Raw genomic sequence first — 27,002 nt, forward strand, 5'->3', positions numbered from 1 at the left:
TCCCTTCATGGCTTAGCAGTTAACAAACCTGATTAGGATCCATGAGGATGCAGGTTTGATCCCTGGCCTCGCTCAGTGGGTTAAGGATCCGTGTTGCTGTGAGCTGGGGTGGTGGGTCACAGACTCAGCTCAGATCCCGATTGCTATGGCTGTGGCTGTGGTGTAGGCTGGCAGCCGTAGCTCCGATTGGACCCCTAGCCTGGGAACATTCATATGCCATGGTTGTGGCCCTAAAAAAGCAAAAAAAAAAAGCAGTTCCCAAACCATGGATAAAACCCCTGCCACAGCAATGACGCAAGCCACTCAGTGACAACACCAGATCCTTATTTAACCTGCTGCACCACAAGAGAACTCCAGAAAAGAAAGGTTTTAAACTTTTCAATCTTTAATAATTCTGGTAATACCCAAAAATATTGCATATTACAAAGTCTTATGTCCAAATATCTTAAATTTCAGTGACAGAAATTGACTCAATGTTTACACAGGAATAAGTTCCATTCAAAATTTATTGAACTGCAAATTTGTTTAAGCATTCTGCTAGTTAGGTAGAGAATATATCTCAAAAAAATTATCTTGGCAAGTTCTTGGATGTCTTAAGTATATGCCAACATTATTGGACTGTTTAAATTAGAAGCTGAGAATAAGAATTACCTGTTAAGGTTTCAACATTAAAAATTTTTAAAAAGCTCATCATATTTGTTAATAAATTAGATTTATATATTTGATAATTCTGAAATAAATAAAACCTGAGCTGTATATACTTTCTATTCCACCCACCTCAGCATATGTACCTTTAATACCATTTTCTTTTAGACCAGTGTATCTCGAACCTTAATAAGCATACATATTCCTTGAGGATCTCATTAAGATGCAATTTCTGATTCAGTAGGTCTGTTGTGGGGCCTGAAGGTCTACCTTTCCAAAAAGCTACAAATGAAGCTGATGCTCTCTGGACCACACTATGAGCAGCATGGTGATCCAATATATAAAGTAAGGACAATCTCTGGCCTAATGACAGTAGTTTTATAGATGCAATGCTGTTTTATTTTGGAATCAGACCTAAATAACCAAGAATGATCACAAAAAATAAATCTTGGAAAAAAGGAATATTTTAGTTGAGAACTTAAAGCATACCAAATTGGCAGTATTTCTATTTGTGACACCTTTCATACATTAAATGTAATCAGGACATCAATTCTGATAACTTTAAAAAATAGTTACTATAGCTTGAGGCTCTCCCAGTTAATTCAAGTTCAGAAAATTCAAGCCAATACACTGTTAAAACCACTATTAAAAATCTTTAATAATAAAGTGTCCATATAAATGACTTATAAACCGACTTTAAGCTATCCCATCTCCCCCTCCTCTTTCAACAAATAAATGCTGCTTTTTCTTCTGTCTTGTAGCTAAACAACGTGTAACACCCAATGCCCCTCCCTTTAAAAATCGAACAAAATTGTCTCCAACCAAAGGACCCAATGCAAAAAGATTGGCTTCTTTAACACACTCGTAAGTATATGCATCTATTTCCACAGGATTACCCTTACATGTGATTGGCTGGCTTGAGTTATGGCCCAGGTAACACCCTTGCTCCTTCAGAAAAGACAGATTGGGATGAGAACCTATCAACACCACTGCTGCAGAAAGCTTAAATATTTTCTTCAATCCAGAGATGTTCTGAAGAATGCATTTCATGTCCGACTTAAAGGAAAGCACATGGTGCTCAGGAAAACTGGTATAATCAGATAAAAGATTTGAGTCTAAAGAATATGACTGAGTACACATCATATGATAGACTTTATGGTATTCTGGATAAAGCTTTTTTGGAAGCTGTTTGAAAATTAAGCTTGGATCAGTTACTCGTCTGCGAAATACATGAATCACAGGGACATTATTGTTGTAAGCACACAGTACTGCATCAGCTGCAGTAAGCCCAGAACCCACAATTAACACTGGATCCACTTTGCCACGCAACTTTCCTTTGCTTATAGCAGCTCCAAATTCAGGCATTGAGTGAAACACAAAAGGAAAGTCTTCCCCTTCAATTTCCAGGCGGCCAGGGGAATCCAATGTTCCAGTTGCCAGTGCTACATTTTCAGCAAAGAGACAGAAGGGAACATGAGAACCCTCTGCTATTCGCTGATAACCCCTGATTTCCCAGTTTCTCTTGATAAATTTTGACTTCTCTATCTGTAAATGTGGTGTTGAAATATCTCGGTCTTGACCATCATTATCAACTTGATCTCTGTAGAGTCTTGATACAGAGGTAATATAAGTATTCTCTCTGAAATTCTTCTGAAGACCCATGACTTTTACATAGTGCTTATAGTAGCGAGCTATTTCCTCTGGCATAACTCGATCCCCCTTTAGGTTCCTAGAAAAGGGTAAGGAAAAATATTCTCTGAGGATAATACTTTTAGTTTCTATGATTACTACTTTTCCATCTGTATCTTTTTATTCCTCTGGACTAAAGCCAACAATTATTCTAACACTCTACAAAGAAAGCTTTTTTTAAAAAAATGTTAATAAATTAGTTCTCATTGTGGCTCAGTGTTTAACGACTCTGACTAGGACCCATGAGGTTGCCGGTTCAATCCCTGGCCTCGCTCAGTGGGTTAAGGATCCGGCAATTCCATGAGCTGTGGTGTAGTTCGCAGACGTGACTTGCATCCTGTGTTACTGTGGCTGTGGCATAGGCTGGCAGCAACAGCTCCAATTCGACCCCTAGCCCGGGAACCTCCATATGCCGAGGGAGCGGCCCTAGAAAAGGCAAAAAGACAAAAAGACAAAAAAAAAAAGTTAATAAATTAGTTTTAATCAATGGAAAAATACGACTCATGAAGGTAGTATTTAATCCATCTTTGTTTCTCCAATGCCTTGTGTAAGTATCTGTTCAGATAAACTGCCATTATCAATAAACTTTTATTTAAAAATGGATTAAAGGACTTCCCATCGTGGAGCAGCAGAAACGAATCTGACTAGGAACCATTTAGTTGTGGGTCTGATCCCTGGCTTTGCTCCGTGGGTTAAGGATCCGGCATTGCTGTGAGCTGTGGTGTAGGTCACAGATGTGGCTCGGATCTGGCGTGGCTGTGGCTCTGGCGTAGGCTGGCATTACGTAGCTCCAATTCGACCCCTAGCCTGGGAACCTCCATATGCTGCAAGTGCGGCCATAAAAGGACAAAAGACAAAGAAAAAGGGGGGGGGGATTAAAATGTGTATATCTGAAAATTAGACTATTTCAGTCTCTATCACAATTAATAATGTAATCTAAACAATTCAGTCTACAGTGATACTATTCAGTTTATATTCTACATAACTACAGACCATATTATTTATATTACAACCAATGAGATATTACAGGTCTAACTGTAATACATATACTTCTTTTTTTTTCTTTTTATGGCTGCACCTGGGGCATATGGAATTCCCAGGCTAAGGGATCGAATTGGAGCTACAGCTATAGGCCTATGCCACCGCCACAGCAATACCAGATCTAAGCCACATCTCTGACCTACACTGTAGCCTGCAGTAATGCCAGATCTTGATCAAGGGACGGGAGTGAACCTGCATCTTCATGGGCACTATGTCAGGTTCTTAACCCATAAGCCACAACAGGAACCACATGTACATATATATATATTTTTTTTTTTTTGCTTTTTAGAGCCACACCCAAGGCATATGGAGGTTCCCAGGCTAAGGTCGAATCGGAGCTACAGGTGTGGGCCTGCGCCACAGCCCCAGCAACACCGATCTGAGCTGTGTCTGCAACCTCCACCACAGCTTTGTGGCAACGCCAATCTTTAACTCACTGAGCGAGGCCATAGATCGAACCCGCTTCCTGATGGATGCTAGTTGGATTCGTTTCCCCTGATCCACAACAGGAACTCCATACTTCTTAAAGATAATATCTAGACATGATTTTTAGTAAGTTGTTTTCCATTTTCCTAATGACCAAAAATAATTCATATCAGCCTTCTATTGAACAAAATCATCTTTAAGTAGAGAACATTTCTCTGTTTTCCTACTCATAAAGAGATCTATAAATATAATCTGCTCTTTATGAAAAAGAAATCACATTTATACATCTTTTATTTTCCACTTGAACTTTAAAGGAATGGGCATTAACATCCTTAAACACTACCCCAATTAGAGGTAAATAGTAGCAAAAAAAACACCAAATCATTTCACATGATTCACTGTAACTTGTAATTGGAAGAAGTTCATAAAAGTTTTCCTTCTTAAAGTTTAATGACTATAATAATTAAGGTCAGGGGGTTAAGGATCCGGCATTGCTGTGAGCTGTGGTGTAGGTCAAAGATGCAGTTTGGATCCCAAGTTGCTGAGGCTGTGGCACAGGCCAGAGGCTACAGCTCCTATTTGACCCCTAGCCTGGGAACCTCCATATGCTGTGGGTGTGGCCCTAAAAAGACCAAAAAAAACAAACAAGACTATAAATGCATTAACTCAATTTTCCAGAAACCCTAAGTAATAGTTACTATTATTATCACCTCCGTTTTCAAACTAGGGGACAGACAGCTAGTTTAAGTTATTTGATCAGGGTCACAACATTAGAAGTTATAGAGTCAGGATTCAAACACTGCCAAACCCTAGAAGTCTAAGAGTCTTTTTTTTTCCTTGTTGGGGTACACCTGCGGCATATGGAAGTTCCTGGGCTAGGGGTTGAACCAGAGCTGCAGCTGCCAGCCTATGCCACATCCTCAGCAACACCATATCCAACCTGAATCTGTGACCTATGCCAGCAGCTTGCAGCAACATGAGACCCTTAACCCACTGAGAGATTGAACCAACATCCTCACGTATACTTAGTTGGGTTCTTAACCTGCTGAACCACAATGGGAACTCCCTAAGAATCTTTTCTTAACATTATGCAAGGGCAGGAACTAAAGCTACTATTTTTCACTTTGAGATGTATTTTCACATATTACTTAAATATACAATATGCTCGATTTAGAAGGATGAACACTTCTGGTGCATAAATCACAAGGCTTTCCACATCATAAAGGGAATATGTTGAGCAATTTCACTTTCTTACCTATGAGCAATCAAGAACTCGTACAATTTCCCTGATCTGCAACTTTACATTTCAAACTCATATAACATTCCTTTAAAAAAAAAAAAAAAAAAAAAAAAAAAAGGTATTTGAAAGGTTTAACCTCAATTACCCCTACTGGTCTAAATTTACTCTCCTTAAATCTTCTCAAATTAAGGATAATTACATTAACAAGATTTCTATCTAGCAGGAAGTCAAGCATTCAAACTTTGCAGCCCTGTGGTAACAAAGGTTAAGTAACTTCCTGCTTTACTTTTTCTGTGAGTAGTCAAATTGGAGTAGATTCTCTGTATTAGTAATTCCTAGCTAATTTAATATTTACTATCTTTGAGTGTGATAGGGCTTTTCATACTTCTTTTTTAAATTTTTGGGTTCTTTCTTCCAAATAAATACAATGTAAACTTGTACTTCTTTCAAGTTGAGATTTTCATATTTTCTATTCTCATATTTTCATATTCTTATTAAATATTTACCTTTACAGCAAGTAGCCCATCATATCAGATTCTATTTTATTCCATCATAAATTATGTATTATTCATTATATATATATTCTTCTACTCTGCAAAGTCAATACTCTAGGTACAAAGTGTACATGAGATATACATACATGAAGTTATTTATATATATATATATCCATTCATAAAAACAAGTAAATAAGTATGGAAAGGATATATGAGTGGATAAGAAAGTAACAGAGAGTGGTTTAGCAGGAGAGTAGGATAAAACTATGATTAATAATCTATAGACAAGCCCTCTATTTATTTAGTTTTATAATATCTCTAAATAGAAACTAGCTCAAAACCACTGATGCAAAGAGATTATGTTTGAAAGACACATACATCAAGATTATTCACCTTGACAAGAACATAAATATTTTGAGATTTGCTGACAAACTCTTTCCCATTATAAACTATGGAGTTCCCGTCATGGCTCAGTGGTGGTGAAATCTGACTAGGAACCATGAGGTTGTGGGTTCAATCCCTGGCCTCACTCAGTGGGTTAAGGATCTGGCGCTGCCATGAGCTGTGGTGTAGGTCACAGAGTGACTGTGGCTGTGGAGTAGGCTTGCGGCTACAGCTCCGATTAGACCCCTAGCCTGGGAACCTCCATATGCCACAGGCGCGGCCCTAGAAAAGACAAAAAGACAAAAAAACAAACAAACAAACAAACAAAAAAACAAACTTTAAGTTTGATCTTTACCTTCGTTTGGTAGACACCCAATCTTTAAATTTAAGTCCAGGTAGCTCCATCCAGTTTCCAAAGCTGATTGTCAACCTGGAGCCTTCCATATTCTATTTGAATACAAAATGTACAGTCAAAAAACAAATTTGATGAGTAACATGAGTTTTTTTCTTTTTTTAAACCAAATCCATCTTATTTACTATAATTAAGTCTGGATAAGAGAGTTAAAACTCCTAAATTACCTCTAGAAGTATATTCCAATTAACTTTCAAATACTTTCGACACTTGATAGTATCTATATTACTTCTTTCATAAATCAGATTTATAATATTATTCAATGCCTACACAATGTTAATAGCTTTGACCTATAACCAAATAATTAGAAGTAAGACTATCATCTTAGGAGTTCCCGTCGTGGCGTTTTTTTTTTTTTTCTTTTCAGGGCTGCACCTGCGGCACATGGACATTCCCAGTCTAGGGGGTCTAATCGGAACTACAGCTGCTGGCCTATACCACAGCCATAGCAATGCCAGATCCAAGCTGCGTCTGCAATTTATACCACAACTCATGGTAAGGCCGGATTCTTTAACCCACTGAGCAAGGCCAGGGATTGAACCTGCAACCTCATGGTTCCTAGTCAGATTTGTTTCCACTGCACCACGACAGGAACTCCAGAAGGGAAAAAGTTTTATTAATTTTAAATGTCTTTCCATTTTAACATTATGAGATTTGTTTTTAATGGGCAGCAAAATAGCTCCCCTGCCCTCCATCAATTATGATTGTGAAGTCTAAGCTGGTCTGAATACAACAGGCATCTCTTTCTAAAACTACAGAAATAAGCAGTGGTTGCCTAATTAAGAACAGGCTCACTGCTGAGGCTAATGCTGCCTTTAAAGAAGTGAGCCCTTCGAGCTTGTCCTACTTCTATTTTGCTCAGTACAAAGAAAAGCCTTGGGCCCAAAGCACCTTTCCTCAGTGACCTCAGTCATCTCTTTCAACCAACTCTTTTAGGCAACTGCTTATTTATTTGAATCTTCTTGCCCTGTTTCCATCCTGGCATTGGGAATGGGATTTATTATTACTATTAGCTAACATTCACAGAGCACTTACTATGTGCTTGGGCTTATAGAGTGTATTTGTGACAGAACAGGATCACCACAGGAAGAGAATGCAAGTTTCCACTGCTTTGAGGCAGGCTGGGCCTGACATTAGGATCAAAACCAAGTTTTAGATATATTTCAGCCTTACCACTGATTCAAATATGTTTTTAGTAATCAAGGCTTATCCACACTTTAACTTTCCTTTATATAAATGGAAGAAATAAAGTAACACAGAGATCAATTATTGCTGGTACATTTTTCTAGCAGAAAATATTTAAGTACAATAAAAACCTCAGGAATTGAGAGAAGGTAGTCTAAAAACTTTTTTAAAAGTATTATGGCTTTTTAAAAATAGCCAGTTTTATTAAGAGTGCTGCTCATTAATAGAGCAAATATAAACATGTAAGCTACCCATTACCATAAACATAATTTAGATTTGAAAAGAGTTAATGGGAGTTTCCACTGTGGCTCAGTGGTAACGAATCCAACTAGCAACCATGAGGACGTGGGTTCAATCCCTGGCCTCAATCAGTGGGTTCAGAATCTGGAGTTGCCATGAGCTGTAGTGTAGGTTGCAGATGCGGCTCGGATCTGGCTGTGGGATAGGCCGGCAGCTACAGCTTTGATTTGACCCCTACCCTGGGAACTTCCATACACTTCAGGTGTGGCCCTAAAAAGACAAAATTAGAATAAAATTTAAAAAAAAGAGTCAATGATATATTTAATATAAAAAGTCCCAAAATACTCTGAAATAGTCATTTGATAATTTAAATGTAAACAACTTTAAGCCGTAACATTGCAGGTAATGTAGGAATATCCAACTGAGGTGTCTACTGAAGATTTGATGTGTAATGTTAAAATTCCCATGAAGTTTGTATTTCATAACATGGCAAAAATTATTTAACCTTTATTTGTACAACAAATGAGCACTCCTACACATTAGACACTGTACTAACTGCTAAGGACACAGGAGTGAATAATTATTAGCTGCCCCTAATGAAATATATTGGATCTTTAAGTTATCAGCTCTCTGGTTTAACCTCTGCTATAGACTGAATTGTACTGCCTCTCAGATCCACATGCTGATACCCTAACCCTTAATGTGATGGGATCTGGAGATAAGGCCTATGGAAGGTAATTAGGGTGGATGAGGTCATGACAGTGATACTCTCATAACAAGGTAAGTGGCTTTATAAGAAAAAGAGAATTCCCACTCTCTGCCACATGAGGACATGCAAGAAAGCAGCTGTTTGTAAGCCAGAAAAAGAGCCCTCACCACAAACTGAACTAGCTGGAATCTTGATCTTGGATTTCTCAGTCTTCAAATTGTGAATCTGTTGTTTAAGCCACTCAGTCTACTGTATTTTGTTTTAGCAGCCCAAGCAGATTAATAACATTTCTTTTTTTCATATTTTTCATTTAAAATCTTGAAATATAGGATTTCCCATCGTGGCGCAGTGGTTACCGAATCCGACTAGGAAACAGCTCCAATTCGACCCTAGCCTGGGAACCTCCATATGCTGTGGGAGTGGCCCTAAAAAAGGCAAAAAGACAAAAAAAAAAAAAAAAAAAGATCTTGAAATATACTGGATATTGGTACGAAATACTGTGATATTTTATAAACTCTAAAATGAAGAAATGGGAGTTCCCATTGTGGCTCAGTGGAAATGAATCTGACTAGGATCTATGAGGACGCAGGTTTGATCCCTTGCCTCGCTCAGTGGGTTAAGGATCCTGAATTGCCTTGAGCTGTGGTGTAGGTCGCAGATGAGGCTCAGATCTGGCACCTCTGTGGCTGTGGTATAGGCCAGAGGCTACAGCTCCGACTGGACCCCTAGCCTGGGAACCTCCATATGCTGTAAGTGTGGCCTAAAAAGACAATAAATAAATGAATTAACAATTTTTTACTATGCAAAACATTCTTGATATATTTTCTGTGTAATGCTTAGAGAAATTCTAAGACTCAGTAATCAAATTGGCTTAATTTCTATGAATAATTAACTCATATTTAATGGAACACATTAAAGTTCTCAGACAAAAATGTGGTAATCATCATATGTAACATCATATCATAATGTTTAAGAATCAAAATGGTCTTTGGAGTTCCCCTGTCACTGCCGTGGTACATGTTTGATCTCTGGCCCAGGAATTTCCACATGCTATAGGCATGGCCAAAAAAAAAAAGAATCAAAATGGTCTTATCAAGATGACAAGTATAATAACTCACATTCACTAAAATGCTAAGGAAAATATACTCACGTGCCAAGCTCCACCAGGTGGACCTTTACCAAGAACTAAGTGAGGAATATAATGATGTTGTTCTAATTTCCAATGCAAAACAGATGGATAATCATATCCAAAGTCAGCATCTGGATGAAGAAGTGTGTCAAAAAGAACTGCAACTGGATTGGATGATCGGCCCTCAAGGCCCTCAGACAAGTACTCTAAGTCCTGAATGAATTTTTTAAAAAAGAAAGAAAAAAGGCAGATAAAATCTGGATTAAACAAACAAAAAACCTCCTTGTTAACATAATAATAGTGAAGATCATTTCCCTAATCTAGCATTTCACAGATGGTGTGCTAAAAAACTGATTTTCCTTGAGAATTTAGTAAGAGTCACTGCTCAAATAAATATGGGAAAAAGTTGAGTTTCAACAAAGCTAATTAGATCATTTTACTACAAACATAAATATGCCTTTACTGTGCTAGTATGCCTTATTATGTCTACCAAAATACCCTAATAATAAAAAGCAGCATTTACCAAATTTATTTTATGTTTTTCTTTTCTTTTTTTTTTGCTTTTAGGGCCTCATGTGTGGCATACGGAAGTTCCCAGGCCAGCCTAAACCACAGCCACAGCAACTTGAGATCTGAGCTGTGTTTGTGACCTACACCATAACTCATGGCAGTGCCAGATCCACAACCCACTGAGTGAGGCCAGGGATTGAACCTGAATCCTCATGGATCCTAGTCAAGTTCATTACTGCTGAGCCACAACAGGAACACCCCAAACTTATTTGATTATAGAGCACCTATTAAACTCCATCAGGAAATAATTTGGGAAATTCTGCTCTAATTAACTCAAGAAAATAAACAGAAGTAACTCAACAGAATATATTTACAAATCTAAAATAACACAATGCTTATATAGCAGAAAACTAACATTGTTTAAACTTGTTCTCGGGTATAAAAAAAATTTTAAAGAATTGACATGTGAAAAGTAATACCTGATCAACAATGGAAAGATGTCTTGCTTCTTCTAATTTACTATGTAAGATTGTATTTGGATGTATTGCTTCTGATGATAAATACGGTCTGTAGCCTGACAGCATATAAGAAAGGCAGATTCCTGAGGGTCCATTTCCTATTTTTAAAAAGGTAGAGAGGAGTGTTATCATGAATTGTAATATTAATGTTCCTTGGCTTTTCTATTTCACAGATGGCTTTTCTCCTTCACCAATTCTTCCTTCTCCAATCTCTTAAAATCAAGTATTTACAAGAGAAGACTTCTGTCTTCTCTCCTGTATTCTTTTGGAAGTCTCACCTCCTTAAAGCTTCAATCCTCTATGCTACTAAACCTCAAAATTAGATTTCTAGGCTGATCTTTTACTCAAAAAACATATCCATTTCTATATGCCACTTCTTCACTCCACCTGACTGAACTACTAATAACTTAATTACAACGTGTTCAAAAGCAAATTCATTGTTCTTCCATTTTGGTGCCTTCTCCTTTAAGCCTTATTCCTTCTCAAAGTATGATATATACTAGCAAAATCATTGGTTAATCAGGTTCTGGTTCTAAACCTATTTTGTCACCTATATTCAATGAGCTATCTTTGCTATTCTCATCCATAAGCCAAAAATCTCCTCTTTTTCAAGATTCACTTATTCCCAGATCATTTCACATTCTACATACAAATAAGTTTTGGTAACACAGTCCTCATTATGTTACCCACTCTATACAAAAGCCCTTCATTTCTTGTTTCTGAATACCCAGTGTTCCCCATGTTCTGATCTCAACTATCTTTCAAGTCTCACTTCCTAATAATTGCCTTCCTATATTTCTAAATTCCTTACCTAAAACAAAACTGTTTTTTGAACACTCTTTAACTACTTTGGTTTCTGTAGTTTCTTCAGTTTGGGTTGCCACTTCTCTATTATGATCACCTACCAAAAATTTAATCTACCTGGGACAACTGCTGGCCATCAGAAAAAACATCCTGTTTCCCCTTGCCTAATATCTTGCCTCATAAAAAATAAGCTCAAAGACATTAATATGTGAAGTTCGCTGATGGTCTAGTGGTTAAGACTCAGTGCTATCACTTCTGTGGCCCAGATTAAATCCCTGGTCTGGAAACTGAGATTAAGCTGCTGTATCCCACAGCCAAAGATGTAAACATGAAAAGTAAAACCAAAAGAATATTAGAAAAGAGGGTAATATTTCTACTTATTAAGCTGGAATAAGAAGCCTTTAAGTATGACACAAAACCCAAAAGACAGGACAATAAACCATTCGACTTCATAATTTTTCTTTTAAATGGCAAATACTAGAAGTTAAAATCTCAGGCAAAAGGAGTTCCCACTGTAGCTCAGCAGAAATTAACCTGACTAGTATCCATAAATATGAGTTTGATCCCTGGCCTTGCTCGATAGGTTAAGGATCCAGCATTGTGTGAGCTGTGGTGTAGGTCACCGACGTGGTTTGGATCCTGTGGTGCTGTGGCACAGGCCAGCAGCTATAGCTCTGACTCAACCCCTAGCCTGAAAACTTCCAGATGCTGCACCTGTGCCCCACCCCCAAAAAAGGCAACAAACTACTTTCCTTGAATCAAAAAGAAAAAGACAAAAGAAGAAAAATCACAATACAAACAACATACAGAAAAAGCATTTGACAAAATCCAACACCTATTCATGTACAAATACTTAACAAATGAGAGGAACTTCTTCAATGTGATAAAGTGTATCTACAAAAATCCTACAGTTAACATCATACTTAATGGTGAGAAATTAGGTTTTTTTCCCCTATAAGATCAAGACAAGGATGTCTCTTCTCACCATTCCTATTCAAAATGCATCATAATGGAAAATCCTAGCTAAGGGATTAAGACCAGGAAAGGAAATAAAATATATACAGATTGTGAAAAAAGAAACAAAACTTTGTTTGTAAATGCCATGATTATCTAATGTAGAAAATCCAAAAGAACCGACCAAAAAACTCCTGGAACTAACAAGTAAGTATAGCAAAGTTGCATGATATAAGGTTAATATACAAGTCAACTGCTTTCCTATATACCAGCAATATACAAGTGGAATTTGAAATTAAATATACAATACCACTTAGATTTGTGGAAAAAAAGAGATACTTGGTATAAATCTAACAAAATACATCTAAATAAGGAAAACAACAAAACTCTGAAGAAAGAAATCAAAGAATTATCTAAATGATGGAAATATACCATGTTCATGGACAGAATGACTCAATATTGTTAAGATGTCAGTTCCTCTCAACTTGATCTACAGGTCTGATGTAATCAAAATAAAATCCGGGAATTCCCGTCGTGGAGCAGCAGAGACGAATCTGACTAGGAACCATGAGGTTGCAGGTTTGATCCCTGGCCTTGCTCAGTGGGTTAAGGATCCAGCATTGCTGTGAGCTGTGGCGTAGGTCGAAGACACAGCTCAGATCTGGTGTTGCTGTGGCTGTGGTGTCGGCTGGCGGTTATAGCTATGATTCAACCCCTAGCCTGGGAACCTCTGTATGCCGTGGGTGCGGCCCTCAAAAGACAAAAGACAAAAAACAAAAATAAATAAATAAATAAATAAATCAAAATCCCAGTAAGTCACTTTATGGATACTGGCAAATTGATTCTAAAGTTTAAATGGAAGTTCTCCTGTGGCACAGTGGGTTAAGGACCTGGCGTTGTCACTTGCTGTGGCTGTGGTTATTGCTGGGGCAGCAGGTTCCATCCCTTGCCCAGGAACTTCCACATTCCATGGACAGAGCTGGAGGGGGGAAAAAAAGTCTGAACAGCAAGGTGAAAGACCCAGAATTGCCAGTATCCACACTAAGAACAAAGTCACGACTGATACCATCCAACTTTAGTCTTACTATAAAACTACTGTCAATAAGATAGTGTGGAAATGATGAAAGAATATACAAATCAATGGAACAGAATTATGTTGAGAGCCAAGAGCTAGAGCTCACAAATACAATATATATATATTTTTTTTCTTTTTTTCTTTTTTTTGCTTTTTAGGGCTGCACTTGCGGCATATGGAGGTTCCCAGGCTGGGGGTTGAATCGGAGCTTTAGCCTCCGGCCTACACCAGAGCCACAGCAACGCCAGATCCAAGCCACATCTTTGACCTACACCACAGCTCATGGCAACATCAGATCCTTAACTGACTGAGTGAGGTCAGGGATCAAACCCGCAACCTCATGGTTGGTAGTTGGATTTGTTTCTGCTGAGCCAGGACAGAAACTCCCACAGTCAACTTATTTTTGACAAAAAAGTAATGGCAATGCAATGGAGAAAGGATAATCTTTTCAACAATTAGTACTAGAACTGGATATCAACATGCAAAAAATATGAACCTAGACACTAACCTTGTATCTTTAAAAAAATTAACAAAAACCACATCATAGATCTAAAATTTCTGCTCTAGGAGTTCCCTTTGTGGCTCAGTGGTTATTGAACCTGACTAAGATCCATGACGATATAGGTTCAATCCCCGGCCTCACTCAGTGGAAGGATCCGGCATTGCTGTGAGCTGTGGTGTACATTGCAGACATGGCTCAGATACTGCATTGCTGCAGTTGTGGCACAGGCTGGCAGCTGTAGCTCTGATTCAACACCTAGCCTGAGAACCTCCACATGCTGCGGGTGCGGCCCTAAAAAGCAAATAAATAAATAAAAATAAAATTTCTCCTTTGCAAAAGACATTTTTTTTTTTTTTTTATCTTTTTAGGGCCATACTCACAGCATATGGAGGTTCCCAGGCTAGGGGTCCAATTGGAGCTGTTGCTGCCGGCCTACACCAGAGCCACAGCAACACAGGATCTGAGCCACGTCTGTGACCTACACCACAACTCACAGCAACACCGGATCCTTAACCCACTGAGCGAGGCCAGGGATCAAACCCACAACCTCATGGTTCTGTGTTGGATTCGTTTTCACTGCACCATGACAGGAACTCCAAAAGACATTGTTTTAAGAGAATGAAAAGACAAATCAAAGACTAGAGAAAATATCTGCAAAACATGTATGTGATAAAGTGCTTGTTTCTAACATATACAAAGAACTCCTAAATCTCAACCATAGGAAAATCACCAACATAATCAATAAAAAAAAAAAGTAGGCAAAAGCTCTGTACCTCAAGGTATAGTATGTGAAAAAATTCACAACACTCTTTATCATTATAGAACTGCAAATGAAAACAATGATACCACTACACACCTATCAGAATGGCTAAAATCCAAAGCACATACAATATCAAATGCTTCCAAGAAGGTGGAACAATAGGAACTCTCATTCATATCTCTTGGGAATGCAAAATGACACAGGCACTTTATAGACAATTTGATAGTTTCTTAAAGGCTGAACATAGTCTTAGCATATGATCCAGCAATCACACTACTACACAGGTTGAAAACTTAATGCCCATGTAAAAATTTGCACATGAATATTTATATCAACTTCACTGTCAAACATTGGAAGCAGCCAAGATATGCTTTAATAAGTGAATGGATAAACTGAAACATCCATACAATGCAATAAGAGTCAGAGATAAATGAAAGAGCTATCAAGCCATGAGAAGACAGAGAAAAGGATCTTAAATGCATATTGCTAAGTCAAAGAAACAAATCTGAAAAGGCTACAAAACTGATACCCCATATATGACATTCTGGAAAAGGCAAAACTACAGAGACAATAAAAGTGGCTAGTTCCTGCCATGGCTCAGTGGTTAACGAATCCGACTAGGAACCATGAGGTTGCGGGTTTGGTCCCTGCCCTTGCTCATTGGGTTAAGGATCCGGCGTTGCCGTGAGCTGTGGTGTAGGTCACAGATGAGGCTTGGATCTGGCGTTGCTGTGGCTCTGGCATAGGCCAGTGGCTACGGCTCCGATTAGACCCCTAGCTTGGGAACCTCCTTATGCCACGGGTGTGGCCCTAGAAAAAAGACCAAAAAAAAAAAAAAAAGTGGTTATCAAGTGGTTGGTAGGTAAGAGAAAGGACGAACAGGTAGAACACAGGTTTTTAGGGCAGTGAAACTATTCTATACATTATAATAAATGACATTATACATTCAGCAAAACCCATAGAACTGTACAACCTAAAGAGTGAAGCCTAATACATTTTGTTAATAATAATGTATAGGAGTTCCCATCATGGAGCAGCGGAAATGAATCCAACAAGGAACCATGAGGTTTTGGCTTTGATCCCTGGCCTCACTCAGTGGGTTAAGGATCTGGCATTGCCGTGAGCTGTGGTATAGGTGGCAGATGCGGCTCGGATATGATGTGGCTGTGGCACAGACAAGCAGCTGTAGCTCCAGTTGGACCCCTAGCCTGGAACGTCCAAAAAATAAAGGGGAAAAAAAAATGTATAAACAGTGGTTCATTGATTGTTGACAAATGTACCATAGCAATGTACTACATTTAATAAAAGGTATAAATGGGGGTTCTGAGGGAGAAGAAAGGGAATATATGAGAACACTCTGTACTTACTGATTCATTTTCTTACAGACATAACTGCTCTAAAAATTAAAGCCTATTAAAATAAATATTAAGTATATGAAAAATAGTGGGAGCTAAGATGTGAGACAAAGAAATCAAAAGGAAATAATACTCAATAAACAATACAAAAAGAATACAGGCGTTCCCGTCGTGGCGCAGTGGTTAATGAATCCGACTAGGAACCATGAGGTTGCGGGTTCAGTCCCTGCCCTTGCTCAGTGGGTTGATGATCCAGTGTTGCCATGGGCTGTGGTGTAGGTTGCAGATGCGGCTCGGATTCCATGTTGCTGTGGATCTGGCATAGGGCAGAGGCTGCAGCTCCGATTTGACCCCTAGCCTGGGAACCTCCATATGTCGCGGGGGCAGCCCAAGAGATAGCAGAAAGACCAAAAAAAAAAAAAAAAAAAAAAAAAGAATACAAACTAGCAGTTCATAGAGAAATATATAAATATATGCAGGCAGAATGTACACCAACTCCCACAGATTTCCCTATCCAAACCCCAAGAACCTGAGCACACTACCTTACAGAGAAAATTTACTTTCTACTTGCAGAGAATATCACTTTAGATATGATTAAATTAAGAATCTCGAAGTGGGGAGAGTATGCTGGATCAACCAGGTAGGCCTCTTCTAATCATGTAAGTCCTTAAAAACAGATACCCTTTCCTATCTGTGGTGAGGAGGAACCTTAACTAAAAAATGTTAAAAGAGGAGTTCCCACCGTGGCTCAGCAGAAAAGAATGTGATTAGTATCCCTCAGGACACAGGTTTGATTCCTAGCCTCACTCGGTGAGTTAAGGATCTGGCATTGCTATGAGCTATGGTGCGGGTTGCATGTGAGGCTTGGATCCCGGGTTGCTATGGCTGTGGTGCAGGCTAGCGGCTGCAGCTCTAATTCAACCCCTAGCCTGGAGGAACTTCCATCTGCTGCTGGTATGGCTTTAAAAAGACCAAACAACAACAACAAAAAGATGGGTTTTCTTTTGTTTTTTTTGACTTTTCGCTATTTCTTGGGCCACTCTCGCAGCATATAGAGGTTCCCAGGCTAGGGGTCGAATCGGAGCTGTAGCCACCAGCCTACGCCAGAGCCACAGCAACACAGGATCCGAGCCGAGTCTGCAACCTATACCACAGCTCACGGCAATGCCAGATCCTTAACCCACTGAGCAAGGGCAGGGACTGAACCCGCAACCTCATGGTTCCTAGTCGGATTTGTTAACCACTGCGCCATGACGGGAACTCCCATCTTTTTTTTTTTTTTTTTTTTTTAACAAAAAGATGTTAAAAGAAGAACAACACTGCTGGCTTTGAAGCTGCAGAAGAGTTCCAGAAGTCGAGGAATGCTGGCTACCAGAAATTGGAAAAGCAAGGAAACATTCTACCCTAGAGCCTCCAAAAGGAATGCAGCCCTGCTGATGCCTTGATTCTAGCCCAGTGAGACCAGTGTTTGACTTCTGTCCTACAGAACATTTAGGTAATACATTTATGTTGTTAAAGCCACCAGGTTTGTGGTAATTGGTTATGACAGCAACATTAAACCAATTACATATATTAAGGAAATTATCTCTTATTGATGCTCAGCTGATGGTGCTACTGCCAGCAATAATGGCCCTATATAAGGTTAAGCTACTCATTGGCTAGCTGAAGCAAAATAGGAACGGATTATGTTGGGAGACATGAGATAGGTATAGGTGAAGGTAGTTTTTCCTTTCCTGACCCTCTGATAGCCCAACTGGAATAAGGAGACAGGGTTCCTTTACTTACTGCAAGGCATTCAATATAGAAAACCAGGGTTGGTGATAAGTGGAAAATGGAACATGAGGTTTCGTCTCTAAGATATCCTGGATGAGAACTACTGCAAAAATTCTATCAGCTCCCCTAGAGGGTAATCTACTATAGAACTATCCTGCTTTCCTTCTTTCCTTTCTTCCTTTACTGCATTTCCTATGGGGAGATGCCAACGTGCCAGAAAGAAGACAGGACTTTTTCCTTTCCTTTCCATTAACTTTGAAACAGGCTATCCAAGAAACTAAGGAAGTTGTATGCCACCAAGGCACATTAGGTCCTGTAATTCCTTCCTTTGCCTTGGTTTCACACTGTAGCACTTGTCCAACTTCATGAGTTCGAATATTAGACTCAAGATATACATGACAGGTAATTAAATACATGCAATAAAACAAAAACATAGGTTTTTAATATCTTATATGACTATCTACTGAGGTGGTACAAAGGATATATAAAAGTAATGCATGGTTAAACTATTACAAACATAACTATAGGGTATTATAATGTTCATTACTGCTCAATGACTACTAACTTGCACAAGTTACTCAAGCTCTGAGTTTCCCTGTCTGTCCATGCCCTATAACATTGGAGGGCTAAAGGGTTGTAAGGCATAATCAAGCAAGGCACACAGAATGCTCTGTATAGGGCTCTAATAACATCGGTTACTATCATTATCATGACACTACCATATAATGAATACAACTGATAGACCGTATTTTAAAATAAGAGAATTATCATCCCTTTAATGAAAAAATGGTGCATGCTAACACAGAATTTAATATGATAAACAAATTACTCTCTCCAAAGATTTGGTTATTGACTTTAAAATATCAAACAACCTGGGAGTTCCCATTGTGGCACAGTGGTTAACGAATCTGACTAGGAACCATGAGGTTGCAGGTTCGATCCCTGGCCTTACTCGGTGGGTTAAGGATCCGGCGTTGCCATGAGCTGTGGTGTAGGTTGCAGATGTGGCTCGGATCCCGTGTTGCTGGGGCTCTGGGGTAGGCTGGTGGCTACAGCTCCGATTAGACCCCCTAGCCTGGGAACCTCCATATGCCGCAGGAGTGGCCCTAGAAAAGGCAAAAAGACAAAATAAAACAAAAAAAAACCACCTAAACATACTTTTCAGTACAATCCTAAGAACCTGTGCTATGTAACTATACATTTATAATAGTAAGGATTATTAAATGTAATTTTAAGATATAAAATGCAGTAACTTACCTATTACTACCACAGGCAAAGTCACTGATGAATCTTCAAGTAAAGAAGTTTCTTCAACTAATGGCATAGCTTTAACTTTTCGCCCCAGATTATCACCAAAATATTGCACTAAGGAATTAAAAATCTCTCCTTCGGTTTCAGTGTCACTATAGTTTCTTTTAAAAGAAAAACATGGAACAAAACAAAGCAAGTGATATATAGTCAATACAGCCTTTATGAAAATGTTTCTTAAAAAAAAATCTGTCTCTATTCAGATTTTATTTAGGACATAAAATACTCAATAGTTCCATAAAAGGAGAAAAGGAAATGCTTCTGATTAATGCTTTCAAATTAGTAGCTTAGCTACATGTCAACATGTACCACTTTGTCAGAAATCCTAAACACAAACATTCCTCAGTATCCAAGGTTAACTGGTTCCAGAACCACCCCTTCTCCCGAATAACAAAAACTATGGATGCTCAAGTCTCTTACATAAAATGCATATAACTTACCTATATCCTCCCATATAGTGTAAATCATCTCTAGATTATGTACAACATCTAATACAATGTAAATGCTATGTAAATAGCTGTAAACACTGTAAATGCTATGTACTTAGTTGCCTGCATGCAAGTTTTGCTTTTTGGAACTTTCTGGAAATTCTTTTCCCCAAATATTTTCCATTTGCAGCTGGTTAAATGTCAGAATCTGCAGATATGGAGGGCCAACTGTAGCTGATAATGCCTCTTTAGTGGCTTGAAGGCAAGTCTTAAACGTTATTTTTAATGACCAAAAACACAGCATTGTATTGGGGATTTTTATGATCCTCTGAGATACAGGACTGGAAAGTTTCTCTTTCAATTTTTCTCATTAAAAGCTGAGTGCACGAGAGGCAATATATTTGAAACACAACAGTCATGCACAACATTTTAAGAAAGTTACTAAACATCTATTACAAATTGTACATTTTGGTAATAGAAAAGTTTGTACATCTTATTCTCAAAGAGATACTGAAAAATGGGAAGATCTTAATGTTGATTTCCAATCTACTTTCTTTCCCAATTGCCTTCCTAGAAACAAGTTTTGGCATTCTGACATGCTCATGCAATAAATGGAGTGTCCTCTGAATACAAAGTTCTGCATTATATTAGAGATTACTTTATAGAATTCCTGAGTTAGTTTTCATCTTAATGTAGTCAGAACCAGTCCAATGTCTGAAAATATTAAACTAATTACTAACTAGTAGGTGACTGTGCTTATTACCATTCCCAAAATAATAAATATGGGGATGGATCAGTTACTTCACAGGATGATCCAAAAGGATGACAAATGGAATGAATTAGGCAGAGACCAAAATTTTGGCTTCCCCATAACCTTCCAAGTTCCCAAATTATCTGGGATAAACTAACAAGTTTCCTATCCCCAATAATGGGACTCCTTAATGATACATGGCCCATTTTTGCTAGAACAGATACCCTTTAGATATAGCTACTAGGGAAAGCATATCTTGCCCTGGAAGGTGTCCTATGCTCAATCCATCCCTTTCAGATCATTCCAACTACCACTGATCAGATCCAGATGTACCAGCTGTCATGCCTTCTGCTTAACAACTGAACTCAAGGTGAGCACTTGGGCCTATCCCTGATAGTTCTCCTAAGTGTGTGCCAAGGACAGGTTCCCCAGCTTCCTTTGGATACTTTTGTTTACAGCCCTTTCAGGTAGCCAGGCCTCATCAATACTGTGGTTGTTGTAAAAGCCACGGTTCTTTTTCAAGAGATGCGCACCTCATAGTCAGTCTCCTTCTGACATCCCTACCTCGAACTCTGTTGCTTCCATGTATATATATATGTAACTTCTGATATAATTAATAAAAATGATCATCACTCTAAGAATCTGGTAGTTAAAAAGATATCTCCTTGGAATTCCCTGGTGGCTTAGTAGGTTAAGGATCCAGCATTGTCACTGCTGTGGTGCTGGGGTGCGGGTTCAATCCCTGGTCCAGGAATTTCTGCATGCCACAGGGACAGCCAAAAAAAAAAAAAAAGATATCTCCTTCTTCAAACTTTAACAAATGTTTCACACTAATAAAAGAGAGATATGCTGGGGGTTAGCATTAACTTGAGACTATATAAATATTAAAGTAGATATGTGAATATTATCTGATATCATGTATACTCCGAAAGGAAACGATAATCATCTCAATGACTGAATGAATGTATTTTAGCAGTTACTACTATATTTGATTTTATAAGCAAAACTCAGTAGTTGAAAATGCCTTGGCCAGTTTAAGCCTGCAAATAAATATAGTAAAATAAATACTTAATATTTAAATTTCTTAATAACAAACAAACCATGGCTAGAAGTGTTGGCTTAAACTCCAAATCACTTTTAAAGGTACAATAGATTTCATTTTTTGTACAACTTTTAAGAGGCATTTAATATTCTAAGTCAAGATGCCTCAAACAATTTTTTTTTTTTTGGCAGACCTCAGAACTTTAATATGGCTATCAACTCCATAAACTATTGATCTTATAAGGACCTTTCATTACCATTGGACTTGGTCTTCTCAAATAATTGGTTCATACTTACGAAAACACTTAAGAGGTTAAGACAATTGAAAATAAAATGCTGGAGTTCCCATCGTGGCTCAGTGGTTAATGAATCCAACTAGGAACCATGAGGTTGCGGGTTCCATCCCTGGCCTTGCTCAGTGGGTTAAGGATCCAGCATTGCTGTGAGCTGTGGTATAGGTTGCAGACTCGGCTCGGATCCTGCGTTGCTGTGGATCTGGCGTAGGCTGGCGGCTATAGCTCCAATTCAACCCCTAGCCTGGGAACCTCCATATGCCACGGGAGCAGCCCAAGAAATAGCAAAAAGACAAAAAAAAAAAAATTTGAATAACAAAAATACTTTTCTCACATCTACCAATACTACTGTAAATGACCATTCAAACTAAAACGAAAGTGGGAGTTCCACGTGGCTTAGAGGTAACAAACCCGCTTAGTATCCATGAGGACAAGGGTTCAATCCCTGGCCTTGCAAAGTAGGTTAAGGATCCAGCATTGCTGTTGCGGTACAGGATGCAGAGGAGGCTCAGATCTGGTGTTGCTGTGGCTGTGGCATAGCCCTGCAGCTGTAGCTCCGATTTAACCTCTAGCCTGGGAACTTCCATATGCTGTGAGTGGGGCCCTAAAAAACCAAAAACAAAACAAAAACCTAAAGCAAAACGCATTATTCCCTAAGTTTTGTCTTTGGAAGCATGATCCCAGATTGTTACCAAATTGATACTACCATAAGAAAAAATGTTTCTATAGTCACAAATGAAGTCAGTCACACACTTCATCTTTCAAAACAGGCAGTATGGGAGTTTTCCCTTTGAAAGTTAGTAAACAGTTCTCTCACAATACTTATCTTTTCAGGTATTAGACAAGATTCAAAATGTAGACATTGTCACAACTGGTTTAAAATGTGTGTTCCTAATGAAAATGCTCAAAAAGTAGTATTAGTTAAGTATAAATCTTCTCCTAGAAAATGTTTCAAATATTAAATACATGTTTCTTTTTAAAATTTAAGATAGAGCTGTTTTTACAATGGAAATATGATTTATCAATCACAATTTTCATCCTTTGACTAGCAGGCTTGTTTTCCTTTATCCCTCAAAATCAAAATATAGCAAATACCTTGTTTTCATCCCCTCCTCCAAATTTCTGTATGAGGAAGTTAAGCATACGGTATTTACTACTTAGGGGTAATTTAATAGATATGAATCCCAAGCTGTGTTCTTAGGATTCAACTGTTCCAAAAGGGGTCAAAAGGCTTTTGGACAATATTTTCCAAAAGGCATTATTTTTTCAGGGGCTTCAGTTTAACAAGTTTTCACTAGAGGAACTTGTTTTAAGTTCTCCAAAGTGCATCTGAGACTCTCAAATCACTGTCAAATAAGTAACAAATAAATGTGCCTAGAAATTAAAATCCAACAGTTTTATTACATAAAATGAACTTTAACATCCAGAATTTAGAGACTCCTACGATGTTGCGAGACATGTTTTTGTAATATTTTCTTAGCCTCTTTGCTGAAAACTCCATCTTGTCCTTCCTTACTTTGTCCCCTCTTCCTGCTTGAGAAACAGTCACTGTGATAGTAAATGACTTAAGCTTAAAAACAAAGACCTAAACGCATGGGTTATTCGCAGGGTCAGCTGAATGAGGGCATAATATATTGGTCTAGGCATGCCGGACCTGTGCAGATTGGCACGCCATTTGCACAAGCATGATATGTCCTCTAAAGAATAAGAGAAAGAGGAACCTCATGGCCAAGTGGTTTATGAGTAGTCCTTAGCAGAATATGCATTAGCAAAGAGGCACACAGCAAACACACACATTAGCAAACCTAGGCACACAGGGCTGCCGCGGATAGGCATGCCCTTTGTGGAAGCACAGTGAGGATTCTCTGAAATGCTATGCATAGATAGCTAACTCAAATGCTAATGATTCTTAAATGCCTAAAGTTTAGAGTAAAAGTTTAACCATCTACCAGCTAAGTGACTTTTAAAATAATAAAAGAACTTATAAAATAATTTAAAAAACCTATATCCTGCACCTACAACCCCCTTTTCACATGACATAATCCTCAAGAGCACAATAAAAGCAGTGTGGTTTCTTGAGGCAGGGCTCTCGGTCCCTGAGACCTTGAGTCCCCCGGTTCCCACCTTTACTTAGGATAAATGTCTCTGTGTCTTGTTTTATGTTAACTTTTTTTCCTCAAGTTCCACAGCACCCGTTCTTCAGCCCCATCCTGCTGAGCTGGTTTCGGCACTGAAAAAGTGCAAGCCTGGATTGCTTCTCTATTACAACAGGAATTGCGAGTCTTCTTTGTCCTATGCCTTACATCCCCTCTTGCAATTTGGTGAAGCCTCTGGACCTCTTCTTTGAATATTATCATTAAATCCATAATAGGATTTACACGGAAACTAAAAAGTAAACTTGGAATGTTTTTATGTACTTTATTGTATTAAATAAGTTCAGGAGTTCCCATAGTGGCTCAGTAGAAACCAATCTGACTAGGATCCACTAAGGGGGCAGGTTACATACCTGGCCTCCATCAGTGGGTTAGGGATCCTGCATTGCCTTAAACTGTGGTGCAAGTCACATGCACTGCCAGGATGTGGGGTTGCTGTGGTTGCCGGCGGCTACAGCTCTGATTCAGCCCCTAGCCTGGGGACCTCCATACGCCCCTGGTGCGGAAAACCAAGTTCAATGATGTAAAATAATTACTATAATCTTGAAGAAATAAGCAAACAGTATTTCTAGGTACCTGTCAACAATAATATGAAAATACTTGTGATTTCTATTGATGACAGTCACAAATACTACTGTGGTTTACTGCTTATATTCACAACTGAAGAAAACAGATTTTGGTAAAAGTTGAGTGAAAATTCCTGGTCCCTTTCTTTACATCCAAGTTCAGGGGTCATCTAAAGTCTACATTTGCACCGCGATTTAAGAAATCTTGATCAGAATTTCATATTTCACAAAAGAAATTTTGTATATCACTATTCTAGCATTCATTTATAGAAAGCAAGGCACTTTACTAAAGTCTTCACTAAGCTTAACGTTTCTTCACCACAGGGTTAAAACCCGTTTTAAGTTTTTGTCGAATTTCTCTCCATAACTGAATGGTAGTGCTGGCCAACTGTGCTGGATCTAGTACATCCACTTTTATTTCAAAATGTATATCCTAAAACATTCCCCATAATGTTAGTCTAGACGCACCATATTTCTCAAATTTCTACAACATATATTATTTACAATGACTAACACTTTAAGTCAGAACCTATTTGTAATTAGACCATCACATTTTAAACATGGTTCCCTGCCTTCCCTTCAAACCAGTAACTTATCAGACTTTTTTTTTTAAGGAAAAAAAAATGTTTAAGATGTGTGCGGGGGTCTAGAGGGACCTTCACAACACTACACACAAACTTTGCAGTACTTAGAAGTCTCAGTCGCAGTAACCGACTCGACCCAGGCCTAGCCGGTCCCGCAGTCCCATGACTGGCGCGGTTCAGTAAAAGGGAGATGTTAACAGAAGCGACTGCCCCGGAGTGAGGGAAACCTCGACTAGGCAGGAATAGGGAGGAAGCAGCGGACGAGGCAGGGGGCTTCTGCGGTCCAGACGCTCGCCTTCCACCCTCGACCCATCTCCGACTCCAGACACGCGCGGCCTCTGCCCATTTCGGCCCAGGCCCTGCCGCCGGACCTCGCAACACTCCACCCTCCGCCTGCTCCCCTTCGTTCCCCGGCGGAGAAGTCACCTGAAATGACCGGCCAGAGAGCAGCGGCAACACCACACGGGCATGGAGCGCGGCGCACGGGGCGCCGGAGCGCGACCACCACAGCCACTGCCTCTTATCTCGGAGGGGTGACCCGTCCGGGGCGCCGCCCGGTCGCGGAGTCCGCGGGGTTCCCGCGCCCCGCGCCAGGCCGTGGCCGCGGCTGCCCGGAAGCTGCGATTCGGCAGCCGGCCGGGCCCCGGGGCGCCAAAATACGCCTCAACAGAGAGGCTTCCGCTCCTCGCCTGCGGGCAGCGAGACACCAGCGGTGAAGATCTCAGGGTGCCGCGATGGGGGCGGAACTGGGCGGGGCGGGGACGCTGCGACGGCTGTGGCGGAGGCGCGCGGGCTCCTCCTCGCAGGTGCGGAGGCGGCGGCGGGCGAGGCCTGGGATTGGTGGAGCCGCGGCCTGCTAGGGGCCTGGCCTGACCAAGCGGCTGCTGAGAGGCCCGCGGGGGCCGAGATCCGCCCGCCCACCCGACCGCGGCGTTTGCGGTGATGGGCGGCTTCGGCCTGAGCTCTTCGGACCCTATTCCGTGTTCCCGAACTGGTGGCGTGGGTGGTTAGCTAGGCTGGGAGGATGCTGGGGGCTAGGTGACAAGGGGAAGAGGAAGAGCTCCTAATCGTAGTAGCTGGACGGTGCAGGGGAAAAACCTTGTCTGCTGCACTGCGTCTGCCAACCCGAGCGCGCAAGCCAGAGTCTCCGTAGTCCTTTCGTTCGGGCCTTTCGCCGAAGACGCCCGGGAAAGACCGAGATACCCGCCCCAAGAAACTCACTTTAGCGGCTTTGCTCGTGCTGGCCGGAGCGCAGACGCCCGGAGTTCCCCCGCGCTTTTCACTCTTGAGCCTGCGTCACAATCGAATGGGGGAACCCAGTAAACCACGAGTGCGCCCCACCCCAGAGGTTCTGATAGGGGAAGCCTGGTTTACCGACTAAGGTCCCTCTTAAGTGGCATCCCTGATTAAAAAAACCGGGTGCTAGCCCCGCCCAGAATTCACCGAGGGCGGGGGAAGGCAGGAATGTGTTTTTAAAAAATTCCTCCAGGTGATTGTAATGCAAGGAAAGTTAGAAATGTATGGAATGAAGAGTTTCCCTGTTCGGTGTTTTCAAGAAATGAAGGCGGGGAAAACCTAGAAGTGATTGACTGCATATACAGAGATATCTTTCTATTCCTCCTTACAAAAAAGATCTAGATATTTTTGCAATTAAATCTTACTTAGGTTTCTCTTCTTAAAATTTCTAAGTTCTCAGTTTTTCCTGAATGTTACCATGGAACAAACCTGGACTTAACAGACTTTAAGTCTGTGGGGCTTAAAATAAAATTGTAGGACTCAGCCTGCTTCCAGGGTTTTACGCTGTAAGAAAATACGTGTGTATATTCATTTTACTCCAATGTTCATTTTACTTTGTTTCAGAAAGTAAGGCATAAGTTAATTTTTTGTTAATATTCATAACATCTGGAGTTCCCATCGTTCCTCAGCAGTTAACAAACCGGACTAACATACATGAGGACGCGGGTTTCATCCCTGACCTTGCTCAGTAGGTTAAGGATCCAGTGTTGCTGTGAGCTGTGGTTTAGGTCACAGGC

The 27,002-nt window shown here is 39.8% G+C and overlaps 1 protein-coding gene across 3 annotated transcripts; it reads right to left on the reverse strand.

Moving 5' to 3' along the window:
- OSGIN2 (oxidative stress induced growth inhibitor family member 2) lies at positions 366-26,346 on the reverse strand. 3 transcript variants are annotated; one of them, XM_005662982.3, is made up of 6 exons: positions 26,191-26,346; positions 19,103-19,257; positions 10,584-10,720; positions 9,616-9,807; positions 6,275-6,366; positions 366-2,374 (listed from the first exon to the last, which is right to left on the reverse strand). In XM_005662982.3, exons 2-6 carry the CDS (start codon positions 19,167-19,169, stop codon positions 1,342-1,344), a joined length of 1,521 nt encoding a protein of 506 aa, XP_005663039.1. In that variant the 5' UTR covers positions 19,170-19,257; positions 26,191-26,346; the 3' UTR covers positions 366-1,341. The 3 variants fall into 3 exon arrangements, with proteins under 3 accessions (XP_005663039.1, XP_001925962.1, XP_013852078.1); XM_001925927.5 differs by lacking the exon at positions 26,191-26,346 and adding an exon at positions 25,396-25,709; XM_013996624.2 differs by lacking the exons at positions 9,616-9,807; positions 26,191-26,346 and adding an exon at positions 25,396-25,710.

This window comes from Sus scrofa, chromosome 4 (genome assembly GCF_000003025.6).
Source record: "Sus scrofa isolate TJ Tabasco breed Duroc chromosome 4, Sscrofa11.1, whole genome shotgun sequence".
Lineage (NCBI taxonomy): Eukaryota > Metazoa > Chordata > Mammalia > Artiodactyla > Suidae > Sus > Sus scrofa.

What these genes read in the sequence shown, in the direction of transcription:
- OSGIN2 (XM_001925927.5), bottom strand. Translation starts at nt 25,439, where the DNA reads ATGCCCGTGTGGTGTTGCCGCTGCTCTCTGGCCGGTCATTTCAG. An exon ending in CACCTGGTGGAGCTTGGCAC is followed by an intron (nt 6,367 to 9,615) that starts GTGAGTATATTT and finishes GTATTCAAATAG; the next exon opens with AATATGGAAGGCTCCAGGTT. An exon ending in TGGGTGTCTACCAAACGAAG is followed by an intron (nt 2,375 to 6,274) that starts GTAAAGATCAAA and finishes ACCCTTTTCTAG; the next exon opens with GAACCTAAAGGGGGATCGAG.